The sequence below is a fragment of the Zonotrichia leucophrys genome, chromosome 10 (assembly GCF_028769735.1).
Source record: "Zonotrichia leucophrys gambelii isolate GWCS_2022_RI chromosome 10, RI_Zleu_2.0, whole genome shotgun sequence".
Taxonomy (NCBI): domain Eukaryota; kingdom Metazoa; phylum Chordata; class Aves; order Passeriformes; family Passerellidae; genus Zonotrichia; species Zonotrichia leucophrys.
This window is the reverse complement of record NC_088180.1, coordinates 14,924,873-14,948,686: the sequence shown is the minus strand read 5'-3', so window position 1 is coordinate 14,948,686 and position 23,814 is coordinate 14,924,873. Positions and strand designations below refer to the sequence as shown.

The 23,814-nt window shown below is 40.6% G+C and overlaps 1 protein-coding gene across 8 annotated transcripts in view; it reads right to left on the bottom strand.

Annotated features, from left to right (window-relative positions):
- Positions 1-23,814, bottom strand: part of MCTP2 (multiple C2 and transmembrane domain containing 2) — a 152,684-nt gene that overhangs the window by 52,601 nt on the left and 76,269 nt on the right. For 7 of the 8 annotated variants that reach the window (XM_064722135.1, XM_064722134.1, XM_064722136.1 and 4 more), the window contains 6 exons: positions 18,370-18,534; positions 16,902-17,032; positions 10,287-10,473; positions 9,443-9,536; positions 5,616-5,718; positions 3,860-3,962 (listed from right to left, as the gene is read on the bottom strand). In XM_064722135.1, coding sequence (XP_064578205.1) covers positions 3,860-3,962; positions 5,616-5,718; positions 9,443-9,536; positions 10,287-10,473; positions 16,902-17,032; positions 18,370-18,534 — 783 coding nt within the window. Of the gene's footprint in view, positions 1-3,859; positions 3,963-5,615; positions 5,719-9,442; positions 9,537-10,286; positions 10,474-16,901; positions 17,033-17,375; positions 17,428-18,369; positions 18,535-23,814 lie in introns of those variants that run through there. The other variant, XM_064722141.1, reaches the window with a different exon arrangement.

The following is a 23,814-nucleotide window of genomic DNA, read 5'->3' as shown; positions in this document are numbered from 1 at the left end:
TTGCAGCCTTCTAGGAGATAGGAGTCTCTTGAAGCAGAAGAAAAAAGACAGACCCTCACAAAGACACACGGTTGCCTTTACTAAGATCTAGGACACAAAGGAACACAGAGACAGAAAGGACTTCTTTGATAATTAGTTCAAGTCCCCCAGAAACTACAAAACTTCTAAAACCTATCAAACTTCTTTCTTGAAGTAATAAAGTTTTTGCCCTACTTCTCTGTTGCCCAGGTTCTTCCCCAGTTTCTGGCACAAAAGCTTGCTCTGCTCATTGCTCATGGGCTTCCCTTTCACTCCTACACCCGAAAATCTGCCTCCCAGCCCAAGGCTTGGCCAGGCCACACTCTATGGTCACCTCTGGCAAGAGAAGGATCCATTTTGCTGGATACTGTGCTATCACTAATTTGTTTCTTTCCTAGTGTAAATTGTGAATGTGGCTGATCAGAGCAGTGCTTGAGATCAGGTCTCACACTTCCTTTAGAGGAGGACAGTAATTTGACAAAAAGAACAGGAGAATAAAAGCACAACAGGTTGATCAACATGGAAAAGTTAAAGCTAAACTACAAACTTTTCTCCCTCTGTCCCCAAATTCAGTTTATTGCTAGCAAAATGTGCATTTATCTAATTCTGCTTTATTGCCTCTACCAGAACGTGAATTTTGCAGTTTTATTCATCATCTGGCACCTTAAAACTCTTCTCATGCTGCCCAGCTTTTCATTTTTCTTATTTGGTTCCTGTAATAACCCTACATGACAGTCAAGGATCAACAGAAAGAATACATAATTTCACCATCCCTGAATTTTTGTGCTGTAAGGTTATTCCTGTGCTAATGTGATGATGAGGGTGTAGTCATGTTTCCAAAATGCCAGTGTGGGACTACTGAACACATTTAACCCAAAATTCAGTGTCATATTAATTAAACATTTCATATCCCTCCAACACATACCTTATTCAAGGCAATTTTTCATTAAGAAAAGAATCTAGTCATCCATGAACAATTCCTGAAGTAAACTTACTTCATGTGCTGACAGCTCACATGTCAAACTTGTGCATTTTTAAGATAAAAAAAAAGAATGGCAAAAGCACATCTATTTTCAAAAGACAATTCAATGCCAGGCAAATATTAGGCCTGATTACATAGATTAAATTAAATCTACATGGTTGTGAGGCTTCCTTGAGTCTTTAACTTTTGTTCTCTTTTAGTATATTTATCTAAATGGTTCAAAGGATACATTCAAAGTTACAGTCAAAATGACAACATACATTGAAATTCCTATTTGAAGAAAAAAAGCTTAGAAAATTACAGTTCTCTGTCTGAGCAGACCAAGTTAATAGGTGCAAAATGTTTTTAATCAGAAGCAGAGATGAGTATATTTACACTAGATTTGACTGAAATAGGAGGCAGAGAAGTTTGGATGGGAAGGAAGAAGATCAGTTGGCAAGGGAAAGCATAAACAAATTTTTATTTTATTTTTTTTTTGTCCCAAACCTTGGACGCAGAAAAACCTACACTGAATAGTTTGGCCATTACCACACACATGCACTCCCCTCCTCTGCCTTGTTACATGCTTCCTAAGGGATACTTGACAAATGCCTATAAAATCAACAGAAAATCCAAATCTAACATCTTCTCACTGTGAGCCCACACAGCCTGCTGCCGATCATGCAGGCCATTTGGCAGGCACTGGGTCTGCAGGAGAGCAGCTGCTCCAGCCACTCTCTTCCAGCAACATCAGAGATACGAGGACTTGGGGAGAAATTAACAGAGTGATCAGAAATGGAATAAAAGATGTTAAGAGGTTTTTTCCTCCCTGTAAACATCGAATAATCCTCCATGCCCAACTGACTCTAATATTATTCTAAAATAGAAGATATTGACAACTCGAGCTACAAAAATAGATGGACAATCTAAAATATCCCCAAAAAGATCACACAGTCTGAGGGAAGAGCATTGTAAAGCTCAAAACAGCATGTGGGCCACTGAGAGCTCAGTATTTACTCCTCAGATCCTGTACCTTAGGCTCTTCATATCCCCAAATTGCTGTTTCAGACACCAGCATGAACAGCACAGGGTGGATGAAAGCAGATACACTTTTGTGAAGAGATTCAGGAGCCACATTGGTTTTAATTCACATATACAAGAAATACACTTATTTAGACAAAATTACAACAAAACTGGAGCACACAGACCTATGTCCTTACCACTGTAAAGCATTCTTTAGTTTGGGATCATATCCTATAAGTCAGTTCAAGAGTTTTCTGGGCAGTTCATTATTTATTTGGGAGATACCAAATGTTTCAGTCCCCCTCTCTGATCTTGCCAGGTCCCTTACCTAAATTGTGCCGTGAGGCTTATATGGCCTGCCTTGATCAGAGGGGATCTTTGCTTTCCCCCTAGAAATCTCCAATTTCTCCAGTCTCTGCTGGGACAGAGCCCCACAAACCCATCACTGCCTTTTCCTGCAGCAGCCAATCTCCAAAACTCAAAGACAAACTCTTGCCTTAACCCTGGAAGACGTGTGGCAGCCTTTCTGCAGAGGTGAATCTGCTTTCACAGGGATGTTTCAAAACAAGACTGCAATTCTGTACTCTGCAGTTTCAATCAGGATCCACCATCTGCCCATTTGAGAGTGCTATTACCCACAGCCTCACACCGAGCACTACCAAAAGCATCTCACCACAGCCTGTGCTGCTGTGATTATATATGGAAAGCATCAATGTCATCATAGAATACCCTGACTTGAAAGGGACTTACAAGGATCCTGGAGTCCAACTCCTGCACAGGACAGCCCTGTGAATCACACTAGCATGTTTGTAGAACAAATCATCACCTCACACTCCTGCACAGGGCTCAACTGCACAAGTATCTGTCACAGCATCCCCTCAGCACAGGGAGCTCCTGCAGAGCATCACTGCCTCCCAACTCACAGCAAACCCCATGCTTACAGCTAAACCTGTTTACACAATTTGGCTAACATGACACAAGAGTCCCATGATGTTTCAAGCCTCAGCTACTAATTGATTTAATAAGTCACAGCCTAGAAAGTTCTTCCTACACATTACAATAAAAACTACCAGAACCTTCTGTGACACTGCACATACACATGGAGCTGTTTACGTCCTCTTGATCTGGTTTGCTCGCTAATACCACCAGTCTTGTTTCAAAATTAAATCAGTCTTACCAAACACAAAGCTGCTTTTCCCCCATTCCTCTATTAAAGTCTTCTAATGATCCCTTTCATGTTCCACTCTCTTTAGCTTGGCCTTTTTTTGGCTGTTTCTGAAAAAGCTTCAACTCTCCTTAATCTCCAGAGCAACCACTTTCCCCTGAGCTCGCTTTGTTTCCAGTTTTGATTCTGCACTCCCATGGTAGTGCTCACTCCTCACGTATTTGTTTACAGAACAAAAGCCACCAGTCTTTAAAAGCACTATGGAGTGGAAAACACCCCTTTTAGGTAATTTCATTCACTTGTGCCAATAACAACAGCTATCTCTAGTCAATCCTACTGCGATGTGCAATTACTCTCTTGGAGGAAAAAGAAGCTAGGCAGAACAAGGACATGTTTAAAATGTTACCTTCAGAAGATGATGTGGAAACACACAGAACAACTCCATTATGTTCTCAGACCTACCTGGCACTGATGAAGTACAGACATTTCTGCAATTTGCTTTCCAATCAACCAAATTTGTACTAAGATGGGTGGACAATGCCCATTACTCTAAGGAGAACTATAAACACTGCCAACTAAGGCATGTATAGATCACAAAACCTGTTTAAATCTGTGGGGTTTTGTGCTAAGGGAGGGAAAAAAACACAATTTGTTTCCAGCCAACCATGATACATGTGATAAAGATAACTTACAGACAGCAAAGGGATGGCAACTTTTCCAAGGAAATCAGGGGGTTTGTCTCCATCTTCATCAAACACTGTCACCTCCAGAACATCGTGAATATCTTTAATAGGGCTGGAACAAAAAAGTGCAGACACATAAAAAATAATATTCAATATACATGCACACAGTCCCCTCCACAAAGATCTGAGACTACTTTTTTGCTAATTAAGTTTGTATTACCTTGGGGTATATAATTATCATTTAATTAAATTCCACCCCAAAATGAATCAAGTGATGGGCATTCCCCACATGGTTCAGTTGCAGAACTAGGTCCAGACAGTGACTTTTTGGTATTTTTTGTATTGGTGACGCTATCAATGTAAAACTCAGCTCTCCAACAGAGAATGCTGCTGCTGGGAGAGATCAAGGGCTGAATTCAAACCTAAGTTTCATTGCATTAAAACTGCACAGTGACACACACAGATAAGTGTGTTGCAGAAAACCTGGATATAATGGGGATAGCTTTGTAGTGGTACTGAAAGGTCCAGCTAAAATGGACTCATGCACCCAAAATAATCCACAATAAATGCTGCTCCAAAATAAATCTAAATCATCAATAGCTTTTAAGGGGCTTAATTAATTTTCTTTTTTAAATGGACAAAAATCTAAGGAGAGATGTGAGTGCCTGACTGGCTCTACAGATTTGGAGCTTGGATCAGCCTAAGAAAGTTAGAGAAAGTCCATAGCTGACATTTCTGAGACCCACAGGAAGTACAGACACAAACTTTCTTTTCAAATAAAATAAATTTGGATTGTTATTGGATTTATTTTGCTGGCTGAACATCCGACAAGACTCATCTGCTGGCACAGTCTCAGAAAAAACAGTGATGAGTGGAAGCTTCTTGAGAACAAAGTACGAGAAAGGACTCCAAGAGACAAGCATTCAGCTGCACCCCTGAATTAAACAGAAATACAGCAAAGTATTTCTATTAAAGAAATCAGATAGTTTTTCTTGTGTTCTCATCCAGTCCAGTATTTATGAATGTTGCTTTAGGAAGAAGTTCATAATTTTCAAACTGTCCTTCCAGTGGACAGATGCAAATGTCACAAATGCTTTGTTGCCAGCCTTTGCACAGACTGCTGCAGTCTTGGGACTTATTCACAAAAATCTTTATCTTACTCACTTATTCACAAAAACCTTTGTCAGCATACAGCAAGATTAAAAAATTGGGTTGCCTAAAAGCAATACCTAAATTATAACTTTTATTATTAATAAAGTGACAAATAAAAGAATACCTTGATTTCCATAAAAAATTAAGCATCTAATTGGAGCGTTTGACTAGCTTAAATTCAGAAGATAGACCAACACCAACATGAGCTCTAATTCTCTGCTTACTTCAAACTAAACAAGGATTCTACCAAGATTCAATGAAACATATTTTATTTTAAGTTATGGAAAATGTAGGCGTGAGTATCTGGTCTCAACTTTCTGTTACATTATTTCTTGGATCAAACTATGACTCCATTATGTCTAGTCATGATTCTTCCTATAAATATCACAGTAATTTTTCTTTTAATGACTTCTATTAATAAACTCCACGCAAGAACTAGTAAAAGGCAAAAGGCTTTAATTAAGTTATATTTGAGATTTCTCCAACATCCTCTCTGACTATGAAAAAAATGACATATCTTAAACTTGACCTTTGCATTTTCCCAAAGTCAATAGCTTTCCTAGTTAAGCTGCTAAGTGGAGTTGCTGCATGGTTTCCAAAGCAATCCACTTACAATGTGAAAACTTTGTTCCACTCTGGGTTGAGGTTCTTGTAAACGGTGTGTGTTTGAAGCATGTCGTTTCCCAGCTCCAAGACACAGAAAGGATCACTTTTGCCTAGGGAAAGGAAAATTAAGTGGATCAGTTATGGCGTTTAGTATGCAGACTCTTTGCAATAGGGCTGAGGAAGTGATTGGTTTAATAAAATCAGATCCATTAAAGCAACTGCGAAGTGCCCTGTTCTGTTGAAATGACTTGCCAAAAAAAAAACACAGTATCTCTGATCATCCCCAGTTCTGGAAACTCCAACACTTACCTTACAGCTCATTTAGAGGGCTTCACTCTAATACCTGAAATCCGAGACATTTAGTGAATCATCCCTCAGTCCTTAGAGCAAGAAAGATCTGTTCATGGTGACAATGACTCAGCCACCCTTAGGAGAGCAGCACCACTGCTCTGAGCCAGGGAAGGAGCAGTGCTGCACTTACACTCTCTGTTTTATCCTCTGCTTAGAGCCTGTGGTCTTCTTCAGTTGATTACAGGATTAAGTATCCATATCATGAGAAAAGAAGCACAACACTGACTGAAATCAGAAGCATTCCTTCAATTAGTTCCATGTGAGCAAGTCCTTGAAGCTATGAAGGCTCTACACCGTGTCACAGCTTAAACAAAACCCAACATCAACTGGAGAATCCATGCATGATCCAAGTATTGTACTTACAGCAAACAAACAGAGCAAAGCCCCCACAACAAAACAAAAAATAAAAAAAAAAGGCAAAAAAATTCCTCCTCTCTAAAGAAGGATGCCAACATGGAATCTATTAGGTGAACACATGTTCGCTAATGTTTTTTTTGATCATTCATATTAAATGAATTTATAGTTTTACCAACTCATTGCAGCTCAGCAGTTTTCTTTGTGAGCAGAGTGGCCCCTTATCAGCATGTCTGGCTCAGGATCTGATTTAATCTCATCTCCAATGCTCGTGTACAGCTCAGCCACAGACACTCCAGCCTAACTTCTATGTAGGCAACTAAATATGTCAGCAATGCAGGGATTTAGATATCAGGCAAACAAGCTATTTAAGCAAAAGCTGTCCTTTTCTTAATCCTTATTTTCTGTATTATTAATGCAGAGCTTTTAAGGGTCTTACTCTCAGAAGTTTATAAACTAAACAGGAATCTTTTCAGTATGTAAACAGTGGGTATTAACTAGTCAATATTGGTAAAGTTTAAAGACCATGTGTATTACTGGAATCTATTTGTCTTCTCCTTTTCAGCTTACATGCCCATTCCCTGATAGTGTGGAAAATGCTTGTAGCCTTTCAGAGAAACTGCTTGAAATGCAAACTGGTATATGCCAAAAACAATCCCACTGTATAATTTGGTATTCTGAATGCTATTTTTTGGTCAGTGAGCAAATGCAGTGTTTGAGAAGAACTCTCATGCGTACACAGAAAACATCCAACAAAGCAGAAAAAGTCATTTCCACATCAACAGAACTATTATCTAGGAATATAAAAGTATGGAAGGCTCAAACTGGGCTAGCTGTGGGTGAAGAGCTTCTACATATATGATACAGCTGTCTGGAAACCAGCCTAAAAATTTATGTCCAAGAGTAAAATATGGATTCCCAGAACACTGTTCGAAACCAAAGCAGATAGTATGTGTGTTTTCTGATCACTATTATTACAGCAGGCTAAAAACTTGCAATTAAAATCTATGATGACAACATACAGAAATCCCAATCACACCAAAATCCAATCTTTACTGTGTCAATAAGGTATAAGGTGTCATTATACCCATCATACCCACCGGGCTGCAGGACTTGGGGGATTTAAGACTCGTGGCTGCTATGGGAAGGGACAGGGAGGGGATACTACCTGCTCACACTGCTCCTCTATTAACCCTTGGAAATCTTTGTAGCTCTGATTCCCTCTGTGATTTTCCCTTTATTAGATTTTTAGCTGGGACTTTGAATTTACTTTTATCAATAACAATAAATCTGAGCAGTCTCCTTGGCAATGCAGGAAATATGGCACTGCTCTAGGAGGGCTCTATTATGGAAGCCCATAATTGCTGCACTAATCATTTATGAATGGCTCAGAACAGATAATTAATCTTTATGTCTCTCATTTCATGATCAGAAATTATGCTATTTTTACCTAAAATGGCTGCATCCTTTTGCAATTTGGTGGGTCTATTACAGCATAATACTAGGATATTTTCAGCACTGCCATTGAAAAACAATTTGTCATTTGCTTCATGAATCAGGCTCAAAGCCTGGGTTATTTTGAATATAATGACAGACTGAGTAACCTTTTACTTAAGCAGAATTTCATTCTGTGCTATGCACAAGGAATGTGTATCACATACTCTGTATGAAAAGTCTTTGAATTGCAGAATCAAGAACCTGCGTGTCTCTTCCAATGTTCATTATCCACCCACATGCTCCTGTTTGAGTACTGAGGGAGAGGGGGCCAAATCCATCACTGATGCAACTGCTTCAGCATCAGCAAAGTTTTCCAGAGGGTAAATAACCTTCTGGGCTCAGCTCTTTCCACGAACTCTGTCTATATTAAAACTCCACATATTTCTAGATGGAACTTTTGGCACATGGCAAAGCTGGGGCTGCTCTGCTGTGCTACACTTATCAAATTAAATTAGTCAGCAAGGTGCAGTTACACTCCTAATTCCATATGGACCTATATATTATGTCAATTTAGATATGGATTTCTTTACAAGTTGCTTTTCATTATTGACAGGTTTTGGGTTGCTTTTTGGGTTTTTTTTTCAAATTAAGTTCTTCAGTTCCTTGAAGTACTGCTCTCTGCAGTAAACATTTTTTTCCAATCCAGGGTTAACACTGAATTGACTATAGCCCTAAAACAGTACCATGATTAATTGTGGGCTTTCTCCTCTGCTCCTTTTATCAGGAGCAGCATTCTCTTATGTAACAATGCCTTCACAAAAACAAGGGAATGGGGCAAAAATGTTTTCTCTCTACCATCTTTCCTGCCTTTATCAACAAGTTATCTTTAAAAAATGACTGTGTCAGCAAATACACAACACACAATGCTGTGCCTGTGAATTATGAGCTGCTGTGAGATAGAGAGGGGAATTAAAAGGTCTCCAGAATCCTGGAGAAGATGATAATAAAAATAATAATATCCAGGCAGTCACTACAGAGAAGTATCAACCTCCTAGACTTTCCCCAGAGGTACAATATAAAGTTGTGGTTTTAAAAGGTGTTAGTGTCCACTGCTGTCAGGACCAAGCACAACCTGAGGAACAGCTCAGTGGAAAATCCATATTTTTCATGGAGCAAGAGCACCAAAAAGGTCATCCCAAAGTGAAGCCTCAAATAAGCTCTAAGAGAAAGCATCACACTCACAGCCCCATTGCTGACAAGCTTCCTCTGTCAGGTGACAGCCTGCAGCATCACCCAAGCCCACACACCCAGCACCACATCAGACACCCCAACATCTTTCAGTCTTGCTCCAAACCCACAAAACACCTGACAGGAGATGGAGAGGCTTTGCTTTGCAGGTGCTCTGCAAGCAGCATTGCTGTGTATCAACTCTTACTTTACATATTCCTGATGGAAAAAACACCTAGCATGATGTGCTGTTGTAAAGTTATCTGTCAGATTGCTCAGGTCTAATGGGAAATTAAGATCTCCATCCACTGGACCTTCCCACATACTTTTGGCAGTCAAAGCCATGTGGTATCTCAGTTCCCTGAGGGAAGTTTCAGTGCTAGAGAGATGATTCACTTTTCCTTGATCAACTGAACATTTGCAATATATTACAGCATCATATGCTGCAAAACAGAAATAAAATACCTGAAAAATCTGCTGCCATCAGGTCCACTGCTTTTAAAACTTTAACTTGTAAGAAGCCAATGTCCTTCATGTCCCGAAAGGAATTCTTTATACACTGCAAGGAGAAAAGCATAAAGACGTATTTTGCTTGTAATTCAGCAAGAAACAGAGACTATGGACCACTAAATAGCTTATCACAGAATCAGTTAGGTTGGAAGCAACCTCTAAGACCAAATTCAACACCTAACCCTGCACTGCCATGTCCACCACTAAACAATGTCCCTAAAAGCTGCATCTACTCATCTTTTAAATATCTCCAGCACTGATGACTCAACCACTTCTCTGGGCAGCCTGTTCCAGAGCTGAAAACTCTTTTGGTGAAGAAATGTTCCCTATCCAATCTAAACCTACCCAGGCACAAATTGAGATATACTTATTCCATCCTGAGGAGCTTTTGAGGACGTGGAAGCCATCACAAAGCTTTATCTCCCAACATTTAAAGTCCAGAAAATAACCTTCCCAAAGGAGGGAATAAAGCTAAGTGTATTATCATCTCTTCATGATATTCATTGTCTCATTCCCCATGATAATCTCCTAATACAATTCTAGTTTGCAAAGAACAGCATAAGTTTAAAACTCAACAAATACAAACAGCCAAATTGCTTGGGTCTATCTGCCCTGCCAATCTCCTCCTCATCATTCAACACGCCACTACTCCATTTAATAGTTTTCTTTGGTAGGGGACAGGTCATTATGAGTGGAGAAATTTTTCTTCTGCGATTTTGACTATTTCAAAACAAAAAAATAAAAGAAAAAAAAATAAGGAAATAAAATAAAAAAGGGGGGGAAAAAAGGAAAAACTCACATAACGCTGAGAAATCTGCTGCCGTTCATTGGGGTCTCCCAAAGGACAGACACACAGATCAGAGATGGACACTCCTGTACATGGGGCAACAGCAATGAGCATCAGCAGGGACCCTGGGTGTTTCTCCAGAGGCAGCTCCAAGCAGTTGGTCTGCTTTGCTGGCAGGGCAGTAATGTCAACGTGACACCTGGAATGACATTGCCAAGGGTTAATAAGGAAAAAGAGGTGATTAAAAAAAAACAAAGCAACCAAAACTTTCTGCTTTTTCAGTGCAAAAAATAAAAATATCCCAAAATTAAACACGGAAAACCAATAAGATTCTATTGCACTTACTGTCAGATTTTGCTTTCTGGTCTGTCTACTAGTAAGGGGAAGTAAAAGGTTTGGGTTGCAAATACAGGAGGAAAACTTAACTCGAGCCTGCCTCACTTCCCCTCTAAAATCCCCCAGTGTTTTGTGATGGATTTGAAACACAATTCAATTTCACCTGGGGGAAAAGAAAGGGGGCAAATGCAAAATTTAAAACATTAGCCTAAAATAGATTAGTTTCTTTAAAGTCACATACTCCATTTTATGCTACATTATACTGTATGCCCCAATCTCTTTTACAAGCCTTACTAGAACTACATTTTCAGTGTACTGTTATATTTCCCAATGGGAAGGATTGCCTTAAAAGTCCCCCCCACTCACTCCCTGTACATAATATGTATCATTAACCTGATGCTTCTCCCAAAAATAAAAATAAAGAAGATAAAAGAGAAACATTCATAAAGAGACAACAATAAAATGAGTAGGGGCTAAAGCAGAGGGATCACCAGGCAGCCAGTTACACACGAAGGGAGTGGTTAAATGCAACAAAAAGTGCAATCACTTAGCTCATCTAAAAGCTTTCTATTTAGAAGTCCAGTAAATGGAGTGGAACTTTCTTGAACCTCCGTGGGGCTTGGCTTGTAAGAACAGGCTGAGCAAAAGTTACAGATGAAAAAAGGGTAAAAAATAAAATATGACAAAAGAAACAAACAAAAGAAATAAAAAGAAAAAAAAGAAAGAAAAAAAGAAAGAAAAAAAGAAGAAGGAAGGAAAAGGTTTGCTGCCAAACTGCAAGAGGAGGAACATTCCTCAAAGGGATGGGCAGTGGCTGATGGAGAGCAAGAGGTTTTGCTTCACTTAATGCCTGCCGACAAGTTTTTATTTAAACTAAACTTGTTAAGGTGTTGTCTTAATAGGCTAAAATTCCACAGGGTTCCCCCAGGTGTGTTTCTTCTGGGTAAATGGTGCATGTAGTGTTCCTGATTGATCCCATTCCAGTAGTAGAGCTGGAGCAGTTTATGCCCATCTGCTATAAATTGCATGCTTTCCGCTTCTTAACAGCCTATTTTCTGTGAATGCTAAAGGGGGTGAAAAAAAAAAAAGAGGAAAAAAAAATCTCAAAACATTTCAGCCTGAGAACCCTAGAAACCATGTTATGAAGTAAAAGCCACTGCTCTAATGAGTTTCTAAGCTGTCCGGTAGCTCTGTGTATCAGAACACAACTCCTTAAGCTTCCTCTGACCACAATCAACGGGAATGACTTTGCCTAAGTGTGCTCTTTTCTCTCCACTGCTCTGGAGGTACAACAGGTTTCAAGTTTACTCTTATTAACTGCTTTCAAGTGCTTTGAAAGAGAAGGAAAATAAACCAGGCAGAGTACCAAGACGGCTCGGCGCGTAGGCTGCCTCTCAACACCATTTCCAAGTGTGAGAGGTTGCATTTAAAGCTCACTGCTACACCTAGACTCTTCAGAAAAATATGACAGCAAAAGTTACAGCAGGAAAGAAAACAAAACAACAACAAAGAGAGAGAAAAAAGACCTTATTTCTTTCTGAGAAAAAGCCTTTATCACTTCTGCACTGGAGGTCAACATCACCTTGGCTGCATTAACACCACTGTGTCTCAATTCCAGTGATACTCTGGGTAACAGCACAAAAAGGGGGATGCATCCTTATCTTGGAGTTTGGTTTTTTGTTTTGGTTTATTTTTTTCTCTAGATGCAGAAACTAAAGGAAGGAGAGGGGAAATCTCAAGGTCACCCAGCTGCTCTGTGGTTCAGCTGGCAGTAGGGGCCATGTCTCCCACATCAGCATTTCATACACCACCCACTCAATGCAGTCCACAAAAAGCTGGGAAAAGCTGCAGCTGATTTTTTATGTTTAAAACTTTCCATGGACTCAGACAGAAAACACAACTTGTTCAGACAAGAGCATCTCCCACCAATAGATAACTTCGAACTCCATCAGATGTCAAAGGCAAAGTTAAATATAATTCTATCTTGTTTTGGCAAATTGGAATTGCTTCCCTTCTTAAAAGAATTTGATTTGCATAAGGTTAAAGAAAAGATGAAGTACAAGGGTGTGGAGGTCAGAGGGATGCACATGTGGAGGGAACAGCAGGAGGTGGAGTGTAAATATTTCTTCCTCAAATCATGTCTGATTTCTGTGCAAACTAACTTTCTTTAAAACATCTGTGTTCACTCAAGGTATGCCTATATTTTCTTGTGAGAAAAAAAATCTTGTGAGAAAAGAAAACCCACATTTGCACTGGCAAAAGGCTTAAGAAAAAAAAGACACTGTTTCATTTAGGTTATAAAATCAGACTGCAGAGAATGCAGCTTGGTAAAACAATTAGACATTCAATTTACTATATAAATTCAGCAATTTCCACACTAACACTTCTACACTATTAAAACGAGTCTAATGATTTCCAAACTACTTCCCTCATTCTTGTGAAACAGAAACTCTTCCTTTCCTTCTTTCTCAGCCTTTTATCTACAAGATCTTACCACACATAATTATTTCACAGGAAAGTGGCAAGAGACTTGTGATGGGCACAGAATCAAACTAATGCAGGTAATCTCCTTTTGTTCAAAAGCTGCCTGCTCTGAATGCAAAGGGCAAAACTCTCAGAACATTTGTATTTTAGGTGATACACATGACCTCCTGAGTTAAATTCTCGACAGTAATCCTGACTTATGATAGAGCAGCTCTGCTTGTTGTCATCTTTTGCTATGCTACATATTAAATTCAGACAATCTTTCACAAAAGTGGCCACATGCACAATCTATAGGGGCTGCAGTTCTGTAAGTTAAGAATGCATTGTGCACCCAAATGTATCACTTTCCTTTCTTTTAACCACAATTAATTGCTTTCCTTCCTCTTCTTGATCTTCATCTCTATATTACCCTCTAGTCCTGTACAGCTTTTCCTTTCATTTAAGACTGTTCCTCTGACTTAAAGCCCTCACCTGTAGCTTCTCTTTTGCCCCATTTTTTACTAATTTTGCAGAGAAATAGTACTTGAGAACAGTACACAGCAAATCTGGGATTAAAATATTTGTTTATCAGGGAATCACATGTTAAAATTTCACTAAAAGGTGCTGAGACTAACTTCTTACTAGCCATGAAGTTGTATTTCATTTTCCCAATCACAGTTAATCAAATTATGACAGGAATCTTGAAACATATATAAATACATACAAAAAAAATGTGTACACAACAGTACCACTTTACCCCCTGCAGACTTCTTGAAATCCCTTCATAAAAGAGATCAGAATCATCAGAGAGTAGAGACAGATGTATCTGTGATTAATCCTTGACATTTCAAATGCCACAGTGTCAAGGGAACAATTAGTAAGGTTTTATTTTATTATGACTTATTCAACGGACAAATTTTGTTTTTTCTGATTCATCCTACAGCCTGGTGAGATTTAAGTGAAGGTTTTGGTTGCAGCCATAATGGGGATTTTACTGCTCCATCCCAACAGCACAGCCTTTAAAACACGGGGTGTTTCTTATTGCAAAGACAGTTTCCTGGAGGCATTCATCATAAAGATATTGGAGGCACTCCAGTCTCAGAGCTTAAGTTTAGCAATTTTTGTAAAATCTCTTTCTCGAGGTAAATATGTGAAGGAAAACCCTTAAATGTTCTGCAGCATCTCTTTTTCCAGAACATATCCCCTAACGCAGCAACACTCTCTAACAACCTGGCATAAACAATTTAACTCTGCCTGGACAAATTCTGCACACGTTAACACCTTTGTTTATTCATATACATTAACATCCTCTCCTGTTTATAGCATGCCTCTTCTCCCAAAGGACACAAAAAGCACTCAATAAACGTTACTAACAGCCCTGTGCAGACTAAATAGAGGGATTATTTCAGCCAGCACCAAAATGCAGCCAGCCCTCAGTGTCAGAGCCTGCAGCTGAACCACTCAAGGCTGTGGGATTTTAAGTGAGGAAGAGAAATTGGACCCAGCTGAAACTCTGAGGAGACTGCAGGTAGGCTGAATGTAATAATTTAGCTTGTGATGTGCACTGACAGTGAGGGTTTGCTTTGTGATAGAAGGGTGACATGAAATGTTTCCTCACTAATTCAGAAGCAGACAAACACCCCAGGTGTTTGTGCTCAGCAACAGAGGTCCAAGGCATTCCTTATTCTACATGTTCCATGCTCTCCACAGACACTTCAGGTCCTATTTCAAGAACAATATTTTACCTTGAAAAACAAATTATCCCTGGGAGAAGAACCATATTCCAGAGTCTTAAGGCATCCATACTATCTGAAATCCTGAGTCTAAAGGAATTAATAGGAGTCTTCATGCTACAGAAGTTTATCAGATTTGACTCTGCTGTGAGCACCTCCAACTTCATTTAAATATTAAAAATATGCATATATTTAAAAGTTTAACCAACGCAGCTGGAGGTTGAGCAGTCTGGAAGGGACCACAATGAATTCTAACTCTATTCATAAATTGACCACAAAATTATTAATTCAGATCCAGAAAATTTTGTTTTTTCCTTAAAGCCATGCAAATTATTTGAGGGCAGTTGGCTGCACTGCTGTGTGTAATGACCGAATATAACCCACAAACATTTTACTAAAGAATATTTCTTACAATGATGTTGTGAAATCCAGAAATCTCAAAACTCAACTTGGAAATCATGGAGACAATAAACATGGCACCTCATAATGCTGTTTTTCCAACAAAATCCTTCTCCAGATTAGACTGCATTTGAACCCTTCATAAAATATTATTTATAGGGTGTCAAAAAGTTTCTACACTGTAAAAACAATACTTGTTATTATGCACTTGGTGTTTACCTATTCTTGCAATTGCTCTTCAAAAACTAGTGTATTTTGTCCCATTTTGATGCTACAGCCAATTTGCTGTGCTTAAGACAACAAAAGCAAAATTTTTTTTCTCCATATAGACATCAAAAATAAATTTAAACATGGAATCACAGAATTGTTTGGGTTGGAAGGGATCTTAAAGATCATCTTGTTCCAAACTCCTTCCATGGGGAGGGACAGCTTCCACTAAACCAGGCTGCTCAGGGTCCTATCCAACCTGGCCTTGAACACTTCCAGGGATTTACCTTGGAAGATTTGCATTTTCTTTAAGGTAAATCTACAACACCTCACCAGTGCTGAACAGAATAAGCATTTCACTGATTGTTTTTGCCACACTAAACACCACCTGCCAGAAACCGGTAGGAAAAAGAGGCAGGGGAAGCTTAGGGGAAAATTAAAATGAAGGGGGAAAACCTCAGGAAGAATTGCTCCAGCATCAGAGACTGACCTGAGGTAAGCTGCAAACACTGCTTTATTTCTTAACTCTAAACAGAGTATCAGAAGTAATGGAAGTAACTGTGAGAATGGAAGGAACAGATTCATCTTCAGGCACTTCTCCATGTGATGAGCAACAGCACTCAGCCAGAAAGAATTTCCTGCTCTGCAAAACCACAAACATTTGTAGAGCCAAAGGGCATTGTTCTTCTCAGTGAATAGTCTCAAACTATTTGAACGCCTAAAGTTAGAGAATGTTCTTATGAGTTACTGCTATTTAGTCAGCACATTGTGAAACCCTGGCCAGGTGAGAGCAGCAAACAACTAACTGCAGGCAGGGTCCCCACCCTCAGGAAATTGAGAGTTGTGGCAATGATCCTGCCAGCAGATGAGCTGGACAGACCAAAGAGGGTGTCCAGAGGAGTGAATGGTTCTTGGTGCTGCTGCCCGTCCCCAGCAGCACCAATGTTGTTTGGGGAGATGGATCCACAGGACAATGCTGAAAGCCAAAGCAAGGAAGAGAGAGGTACTACTAAGAAAACAACACTGTACAAATTCAGACAGAGTGGAATGGAATTAAAGAATCTTAGAACACAACATCAAAGTGCAAACAGAAAAAAAAGGGACACCACTCTCAAAAGGAGCAAAAAATCCCTGGGGTGGCACCAGCAGAGCATATATAAAGATGTGGAACAATATCACCAGAAAAATACAGAAAAATCCTGCCTCTTGATGCCACTGAGCTCCCACAATACTTCAGGTTTTAGAGGCGGCCTGGATGTCTCTGCATTCAGATTTTGGCTAGTTGATTATCCACTAATAGGTTTTAATAAACATAATGTAAACGTAACCTGGACCTGGCTGGAATAAGGACGGAAAAATATATTATGATGCTTGTAATGAAAAAAAAATTGATTAGTTCTAAGAAAAAAATAAAAAAACCTTTATTTTTTGTACTTAATCCATTCTCCCCTCCACAAAAAATATAAAATCTAACTCAAACCCAACTTACCTTCCCAAAAGCTCCTCGTGCTTTTTGTTATCCTTTCTCCACACCTCAATGTCCAACATATCCTTCCTGTCAGAGAAGTAGTGAAAATCAAACTGTTCCCTCCACTGAGGATTTGCACTCTTACACAGTGTCTAGAAAACATGCAGTTATAACATTTACTTTTCTTAAACAGCACTTATTTTCACAGTAAATCAAAAAGAAGAAAAAAAGAAATCAATTCTACAGAACAAGGCTGGATGTTAGAGCATCAAGTACTATTGTCATTCCAACTAAAGCTCCCCAGCCCATTACATACAGTCTCATCTTCCTAAATATTCTCTTTCCTCCCTCTCAATAACAATAAATATACAATTGTTATCTGAATGAATGGATGGGAAAATTCCAAAATACAAGGTAGATCCCACCAGCTCCATGGTCATAATTCACCATCACACACTGGAGGAAATCAGGAATAACCCTTTTGAGGACAATCACCTGGAAACAGGTTTGAATGAATTAAGGAACCCAAAGCAGTGGCTTTTCACCCTTCTGTGTTAAGCAAACAGCTCATCCTTGCAGATTCACAACACATCTATGGACCATTAAAGAGACACACAAAAAGAGACTGTAATGGGAATAACATCTATCTATTTATTCTAAAGTAACTAAACCATTTGTTACTTTTCAAAACTACTTTTCTAAATAAAAAACATATCATGACCTTGGTTTGAGGTCTGATGTGAGGGACAGAGTGCAGGTTTCAGATGCGCCTACATCCAAATGTTATGTTCTGTGAACTTGCTCTGTACATTTTGTACAGGAGGAGGTTTGTTTTCTCCTCCTCTGCACTTCCAGTTCATGACATGCAGAGCTCTTGCTCTCTCAAAAGAGTATTATTTTAATTATAGCCTTTCTTCTTATTAGACTTTCCAGATAAAATGTCTATCTTTGGGAACATCATTAATTTCTTAGACTCTTATACAACTGAACTGTATATAGATAAACACAGCCTAGAAGAATAAAAATTAATATCAAAACCATGAAACATGCTATCTGTTTGGGGGGCAGGTTCTGCAATATGTAACATATTATTCAAGAAAAGTACTTTAAAAGAATAATAATTCCCCTGCACTGGAAACCATTTCAGGTCTACTTTTCCAGCACTGCAAGCTCAACTTCTGTATTGGCAGAGAACAAAACACATGTGTGATGCATGTAGCTTTATTTCATTTCATATTAATTTCAAACATCCATCAACATGATGAGTGAGTTAAATGCACAAAACACTGATAACACACAATATTCCTAACTTGCTCTTTCTCTACTGGCATCACAACAGAGCAAAATGTTAATGCTTCTGGTCTGGTCTCCTGATTTTGAACTCACTTATCAAAAAGAGCATCAAGAACAATTCCATCTGAGGTAGCAACACCAGTAAAAGAAACACCAAGCCCCTTATTGACTACAGACAACTTAAGGAAATCCTTACCTTGCTCTTGTATCTTTGATCTCCCAGTTTGAGGAGAATAAAAATCTCTGCCAAGCCCCCTCTGGGCATGTTCTTGCCCTCCAAGAGGGTGATGGTGACCAGCCCGTTCCACAGCTGGTTCTTGCGCAGCGACTCCGAGAGCCGCAGGTTCCGTGTGAAACTTGACTGAAAAGCAAGGCACAACATGGAATGTTTCGAGACCCAAACACTTTTTCAAGCTCACATTAACTCGACTGAAAAGCAAGGCAAAACACAGAATGTTTTGAGAGCCAAACACATTTTCATGCTCACATTAACTGAGCTAGGAAAGCACACCAGGAGTGAGAGGGATATCATGCTTCCCTAAGGGTAAGCAGGCAATAGAAGGCAGTAGGATGCTATGGATTTTCTGCCCAACTGTACTATGGTCCCTGTGAAGGGACAGGGCTCAATGTGACAGCAAAATCAGCAGGGTTTGCTTAGGAAGAGGTATTTTATGTTAGTTCACCACAGAAGTCACCTTCAACTACCCTGGCTGAGCTCTGGCGAACGCAGACCTCAAGCACTGAGAGCAGTCTGGTACCTTGGCTCAGGGAAACAACCTTGGGGAACAGAACAGGGGAGAAACTAAACTCTTAAAACCTCACCAGCTACATCCATAAAAAGCAGGTCTGTCCTTTCTGGGGAGGCAGCCCAGGATCATAAAGCCCACGGCCAGGTGAAAGGCTGAGCAGCATCTTCCACCTCCTCCATCACTCAGCCGCCCGCCTTAGCTCTTTGCTAACTTTGCTCTTCCTGCTTCCAGAAACTGAGCCCACGAATCAAAAATACTGATGCCTGCTGAAAAAACACTGACACCACCAGGCTCTTTATCTGGAGTTATGGTTACCTGGTAGCCACATTTGTTACCTTCGCAGCTTCATCTTGTGCAGCACGGCTGCGCTAACAGTTTGCTAACTGGCAATATTTTATTGGACAGAGGATGATTAAATAGGCCTTTATTTGGGGGGAGTGAGCTGGAAACATTAAAACTCAAGGCTATACTCTTCTTCCCGCAGTAAAAATCCTGCCATATTTTATTCTCCTGAAGCAACTTTTAACTCGCCACACTTTGGTGCTTCAATCATGTCATGTACAGGTGGGAGCAAGACGGAGGAGAAGATTTCACAAGTCACTTTAAAACAGGACGTGTTAGCTTTAAAAGCAAGTAAGAAATGTTGTTGCTAAATAAAACTATTGCAAAAGCACCTGATGTCTGAAGATTACTTTTTATGGATCAATTACCCGGCAACAAAATTCTTAAATCATAGGTGGTGAACTCACAAATTTTTTACTTGCTTTTTACTGGTTAAAATACCGAATTCTGAATCCCACAAGCATATTAATATACTTCCATTTAAACAACCCGTTTGGCTTTCCTGGCGCAATGGGTAAAAATTCCTACCTTTAAAAAGAAAACGAGATTTTGATTCATAAATCCAGCTGCAATGTAATTTCTTTTCTCTTCTTTTTTTTTTTTTTTTAAGTTCGTCTTTTGGGCCAAAAAGCAAAAGCATGACTGTTCCCATGGACATACTTCAAAGTCCCAGCAGATATACTCCTCCCTAAACACTGCAACTATTTCAAAATCCTTTTTATAAAAAAGGGAGTAATGTCCACAAGGGATCAAAGGGCATTCTACAGTCTGGCAATCGCCTTAGAAAAATGGCAGTGCTTCCATGAAATATGCCCTAAAATAATTTTGCAGCTTGGTATGTCCTAATTTCGAATTGGATGTTTATCTTGGAAAGGCTTCTATCTAACTTGTCCATAAAACAGCTCCACTTAGCTCTATGAGCCCTGTGAAAATGGAATCCAAAGCTGGCTATTAAGGGGGCCTGGAGATTGCTTCCATATGGCGTAACAGCATGGGAGTGGAGGGCTAAGGCCTACAGCAGGCGCTGCTTGGCTTGAGCTCCCCATCTATCCATGGACACTCATTGCATTACACCATAACATCTGGATTATTGCTTGTAATGTCCCTGGGAAATATCCACTTCCCATCAAAGCCTTTATCTATCTCGCTTGTACTTTGAACATTTTAGTATTTAACATAGTCATGTTTGATGTGATGTACTCGCTGCTTTAGGAGCAAGGATTTTCCCTCCCCCTCCTGCTCCTTCCTCGGAGGAGGAAGAGGTATTTGATGTTAGTTCACAAAAAAAAAAAAAAAAAAAACAGATGAAGTTTATTCTCCACGTTACAATTTCTTTTAAAAACAAAGCATCCAGCTCTCTTCAAAGCTTCCAGGCTGAACACAAAAGACAGTTGTTATCACTCAGCTTTCAAATCAAACTTGGATTCTTTTCTTTTTTTCATCCAGGCCAGTATTTCAGGGAGTCACTCAGCGTTGGGGACCTTCCTACCCCAGCTCTACAGCACACATAACCCCACCCTTGTAGCTGCTGACTTGACAGTTCAAAGGACTCTTGGGAGGTACCCAAACCAGCCTGGATCCCACACAGCCCCTGGAAAAATCAGCACCTGCACTCAATATTACTGAAACACATTGCAATGCACCAACCTTGACCTCCCAAAACAGGTGGGCCCAAGCAAAGAGCCCCGTGCACCCCCTTCTCTGGCTCTGCAGAGGGGTGAGCTGCTCTCCAGCAAACAGGACCTGCATGAGATCCAGCATCACTTGAGAGCATCCCACTGCAGAGTGGAGCCAAGATGTTTGCAACTGGTTCAGGGCATGGTGCTGACCTGCAGCAGCTCCTCACAGGCTCCATGAATCCCCTCCAGCTTCCCCACCTCCCCCAGTGCAGCCCTGCCACTGGCACAGGGCTCTCTCCAAACTGAGGGAAGGCTGCTTGTCTCACACCCCTGCAAGGCACGGCACATGAGGAATGCTTTGGATTTCCTGGACATGCCCAGGTCGCCCCCACAGAGTCTGCTCAGCAGGTCTGGCACGTTTCCTGTGCCTCGCAGCACCAAAGAGCCCCTCTGTGCTTACTCTGTGGTCACCTCTCCAGCCTCCCCAGGTATTTGGCAGGCTGTTCCTCTGACCACCCTGATGGAAATCCCAGTGAAACAGGCAGTGTCTCAGATTCCACTCACAGTTTCTGGAAGGAAGCACGTCTGGGGAAAATCAGATGTGTGGTAGACCCACAGACCCAGGCCTTCAATGAGTCAACTTTAGTGCTGCCTAGGGAAGTCTGCACGATGGAAAATGCCTCCCAGGTGACAAGAAAATGATATTGCCTTATTTATTTTAGACTTACCTCCTCTCTGATACCCCACACCTACTCATTTCAAACTGATTTACACAGAGCTAATTGATTCAACTTCACAGCCTCCCTCTGAGCTGGCAAAACTACTGCAGAGCAGAGCACAGAGGAGCACAGCCTTTAGTCCAACAGAGTTACTTGGGCAAAACAGGCACTGAAAAAAACACTCCAAACACTTTTCCTTGCCACCAACCTGCCTTCATGACGAGAACAGAAAAACCAAAGCCCTGGTCCAAACTGGCAAGGAAATGAGGACACAACTGCTTCATCAGTGACAATTTTGAAGTGTTTTATCTATTCAGCTCTCCCTTTTGCTGTTACCTCCCAGACTACTGATGCCTCCACACTTGGGTACTGCAGCTCCTCCCCAGCTGAACCTGAGCCCTTTCCAGCTGGGCTCCCACACTGGGTGCCAGGTCCTTCAGGCCTCTCCTGCTACATTTTCCTGTAAACTCTCTGCTCACACTCTGGCTACATCCCAGACCCAAGCAAAGGTGCCTTGCTGACGTACAGAAAAGCTGGCTGAAGCTGGGATCAGGCTACAGGGCTGGAAATTAGGAAGCACATGATTTATGGTGGAAGCTGGCACAGGTTCCAAGCACAAGGCATTGGACAAGCTTGCTTGTTCCTTCCCCTCATCGTTTCTGAAATCAAGGTAGCCTTGAGACCACAATTTGAGGGTTGTCTCTAGATAAGCTAGAGCTCTGATTTTGGCTGGGCTCTGTGTGCAAATAAGCAGTAACACCATAAAGGTCACCTTTATGAGCAGTTCACTGCTGTAAAATGGATGAAAACTGGAACTAAAGACATCCCTCAAACAAGCCAGACAGGGAAAAAAAAAAAAAAACAGCAACCAAAAAACAGGTAATAAGGACTAAAATATCCAGAGATCCTTATTCCTTGGAACTAACTAGATGCTTTTTAAGTTTAATAATGCATGTCCACTGCAAAATTTAGAACTCTAACTCATCAGATAAGTAATCTCTGAAGCAAAAGTATGGCCTGGTCATAGAGCAGGATCCTGCCACAAAAGGACCAGAAGATGTTTTTTCTCCCAACTTAGAAAGGGAGAAAAATTTGCCCAAAAAGCATCCCATAACTCTGAACAGAAAAATTAAAAATCAGTATTCACATCACCAAACTCAAAATCTTGATCCTGGTTTCAAAATGAATATAAAAGTTTCTCACATCACCTTTCAATTTTTTATCAGTTCCTGGTTCTGGTTTAAAAAAGAAGGATGAGCAGGTGGGCTATATTCTGCCTTCAGAGAGCCAAACACAGGAGCTGAACAAGAATGACAGAGCTCTGGAGGGGAAAGAACCAGCTCATTGACCCAGCTTCACAAAATCCTTTAGGAGCTCCAGTCTCCCTGATAACTCCATTTGTCCATAATCTCCCTCCATAGGCACCCAGCAAATCCCCTCTGGTGCATCAGGGCTGCTTTCAAATCTGTCTCTTTTCCTGACACACACATACATGCCCCAAGTTCAAACTTGTTTTTGAAGCAATAAAGAGATGCAGAAAAATTGTACATTTAAATGACACGGCGAGGTGGCCAAGTGTGAAGTGAGCCCATCTCTCCCATCCTTCATTTAAAAGGATGAGACAGGACAACAGAAAGCCTGCTGCAATCCCTGTGAAGAGGTCAACGTCAAAACTGGGCCACGTAATTTGCCATTTGAGAAAACAACAACACACAAATAGGAGGACTCTTCGGACCTCTCCTCATTAGGCAGAGAAACCATTTCTGCAAGAGGCAGTTTCCCCTTGGGAAAGAGGAGAGGGCAGTGGAAAGGCAAGTGAACCAACATGAGATTGGCACCACGACGTGTGACCCCGTGGCGAGCGAGTCCCCGCGCTCCACGCTGCCCACGGGGGATTGGGGGAGAGAGCCAAACACAATGAGGCAGACAAAAATGAAACCTAACAGCCCACACAGGAACACGCACACAAAAAAAAGATAGGAGACTGAGGGATTTTCCCCTGTGATGAGATGCTTGAGGAGCCCTTGGGTCCGGCCAGCCTTTCAGCCAATTTATTCAATCAGCTTAAGCTATCAAGGTGGCAATTCCGTCGCTTTTGTTTCAGGACTGAACTGCTGCAGGTCAATCCACCCCAAGCAGACCTGCTTATCTGCCTCCTGGATGTTCAACACTTAAAGGTTATTCAGCTGTACAAATGCAGGAAAGAGCGTGC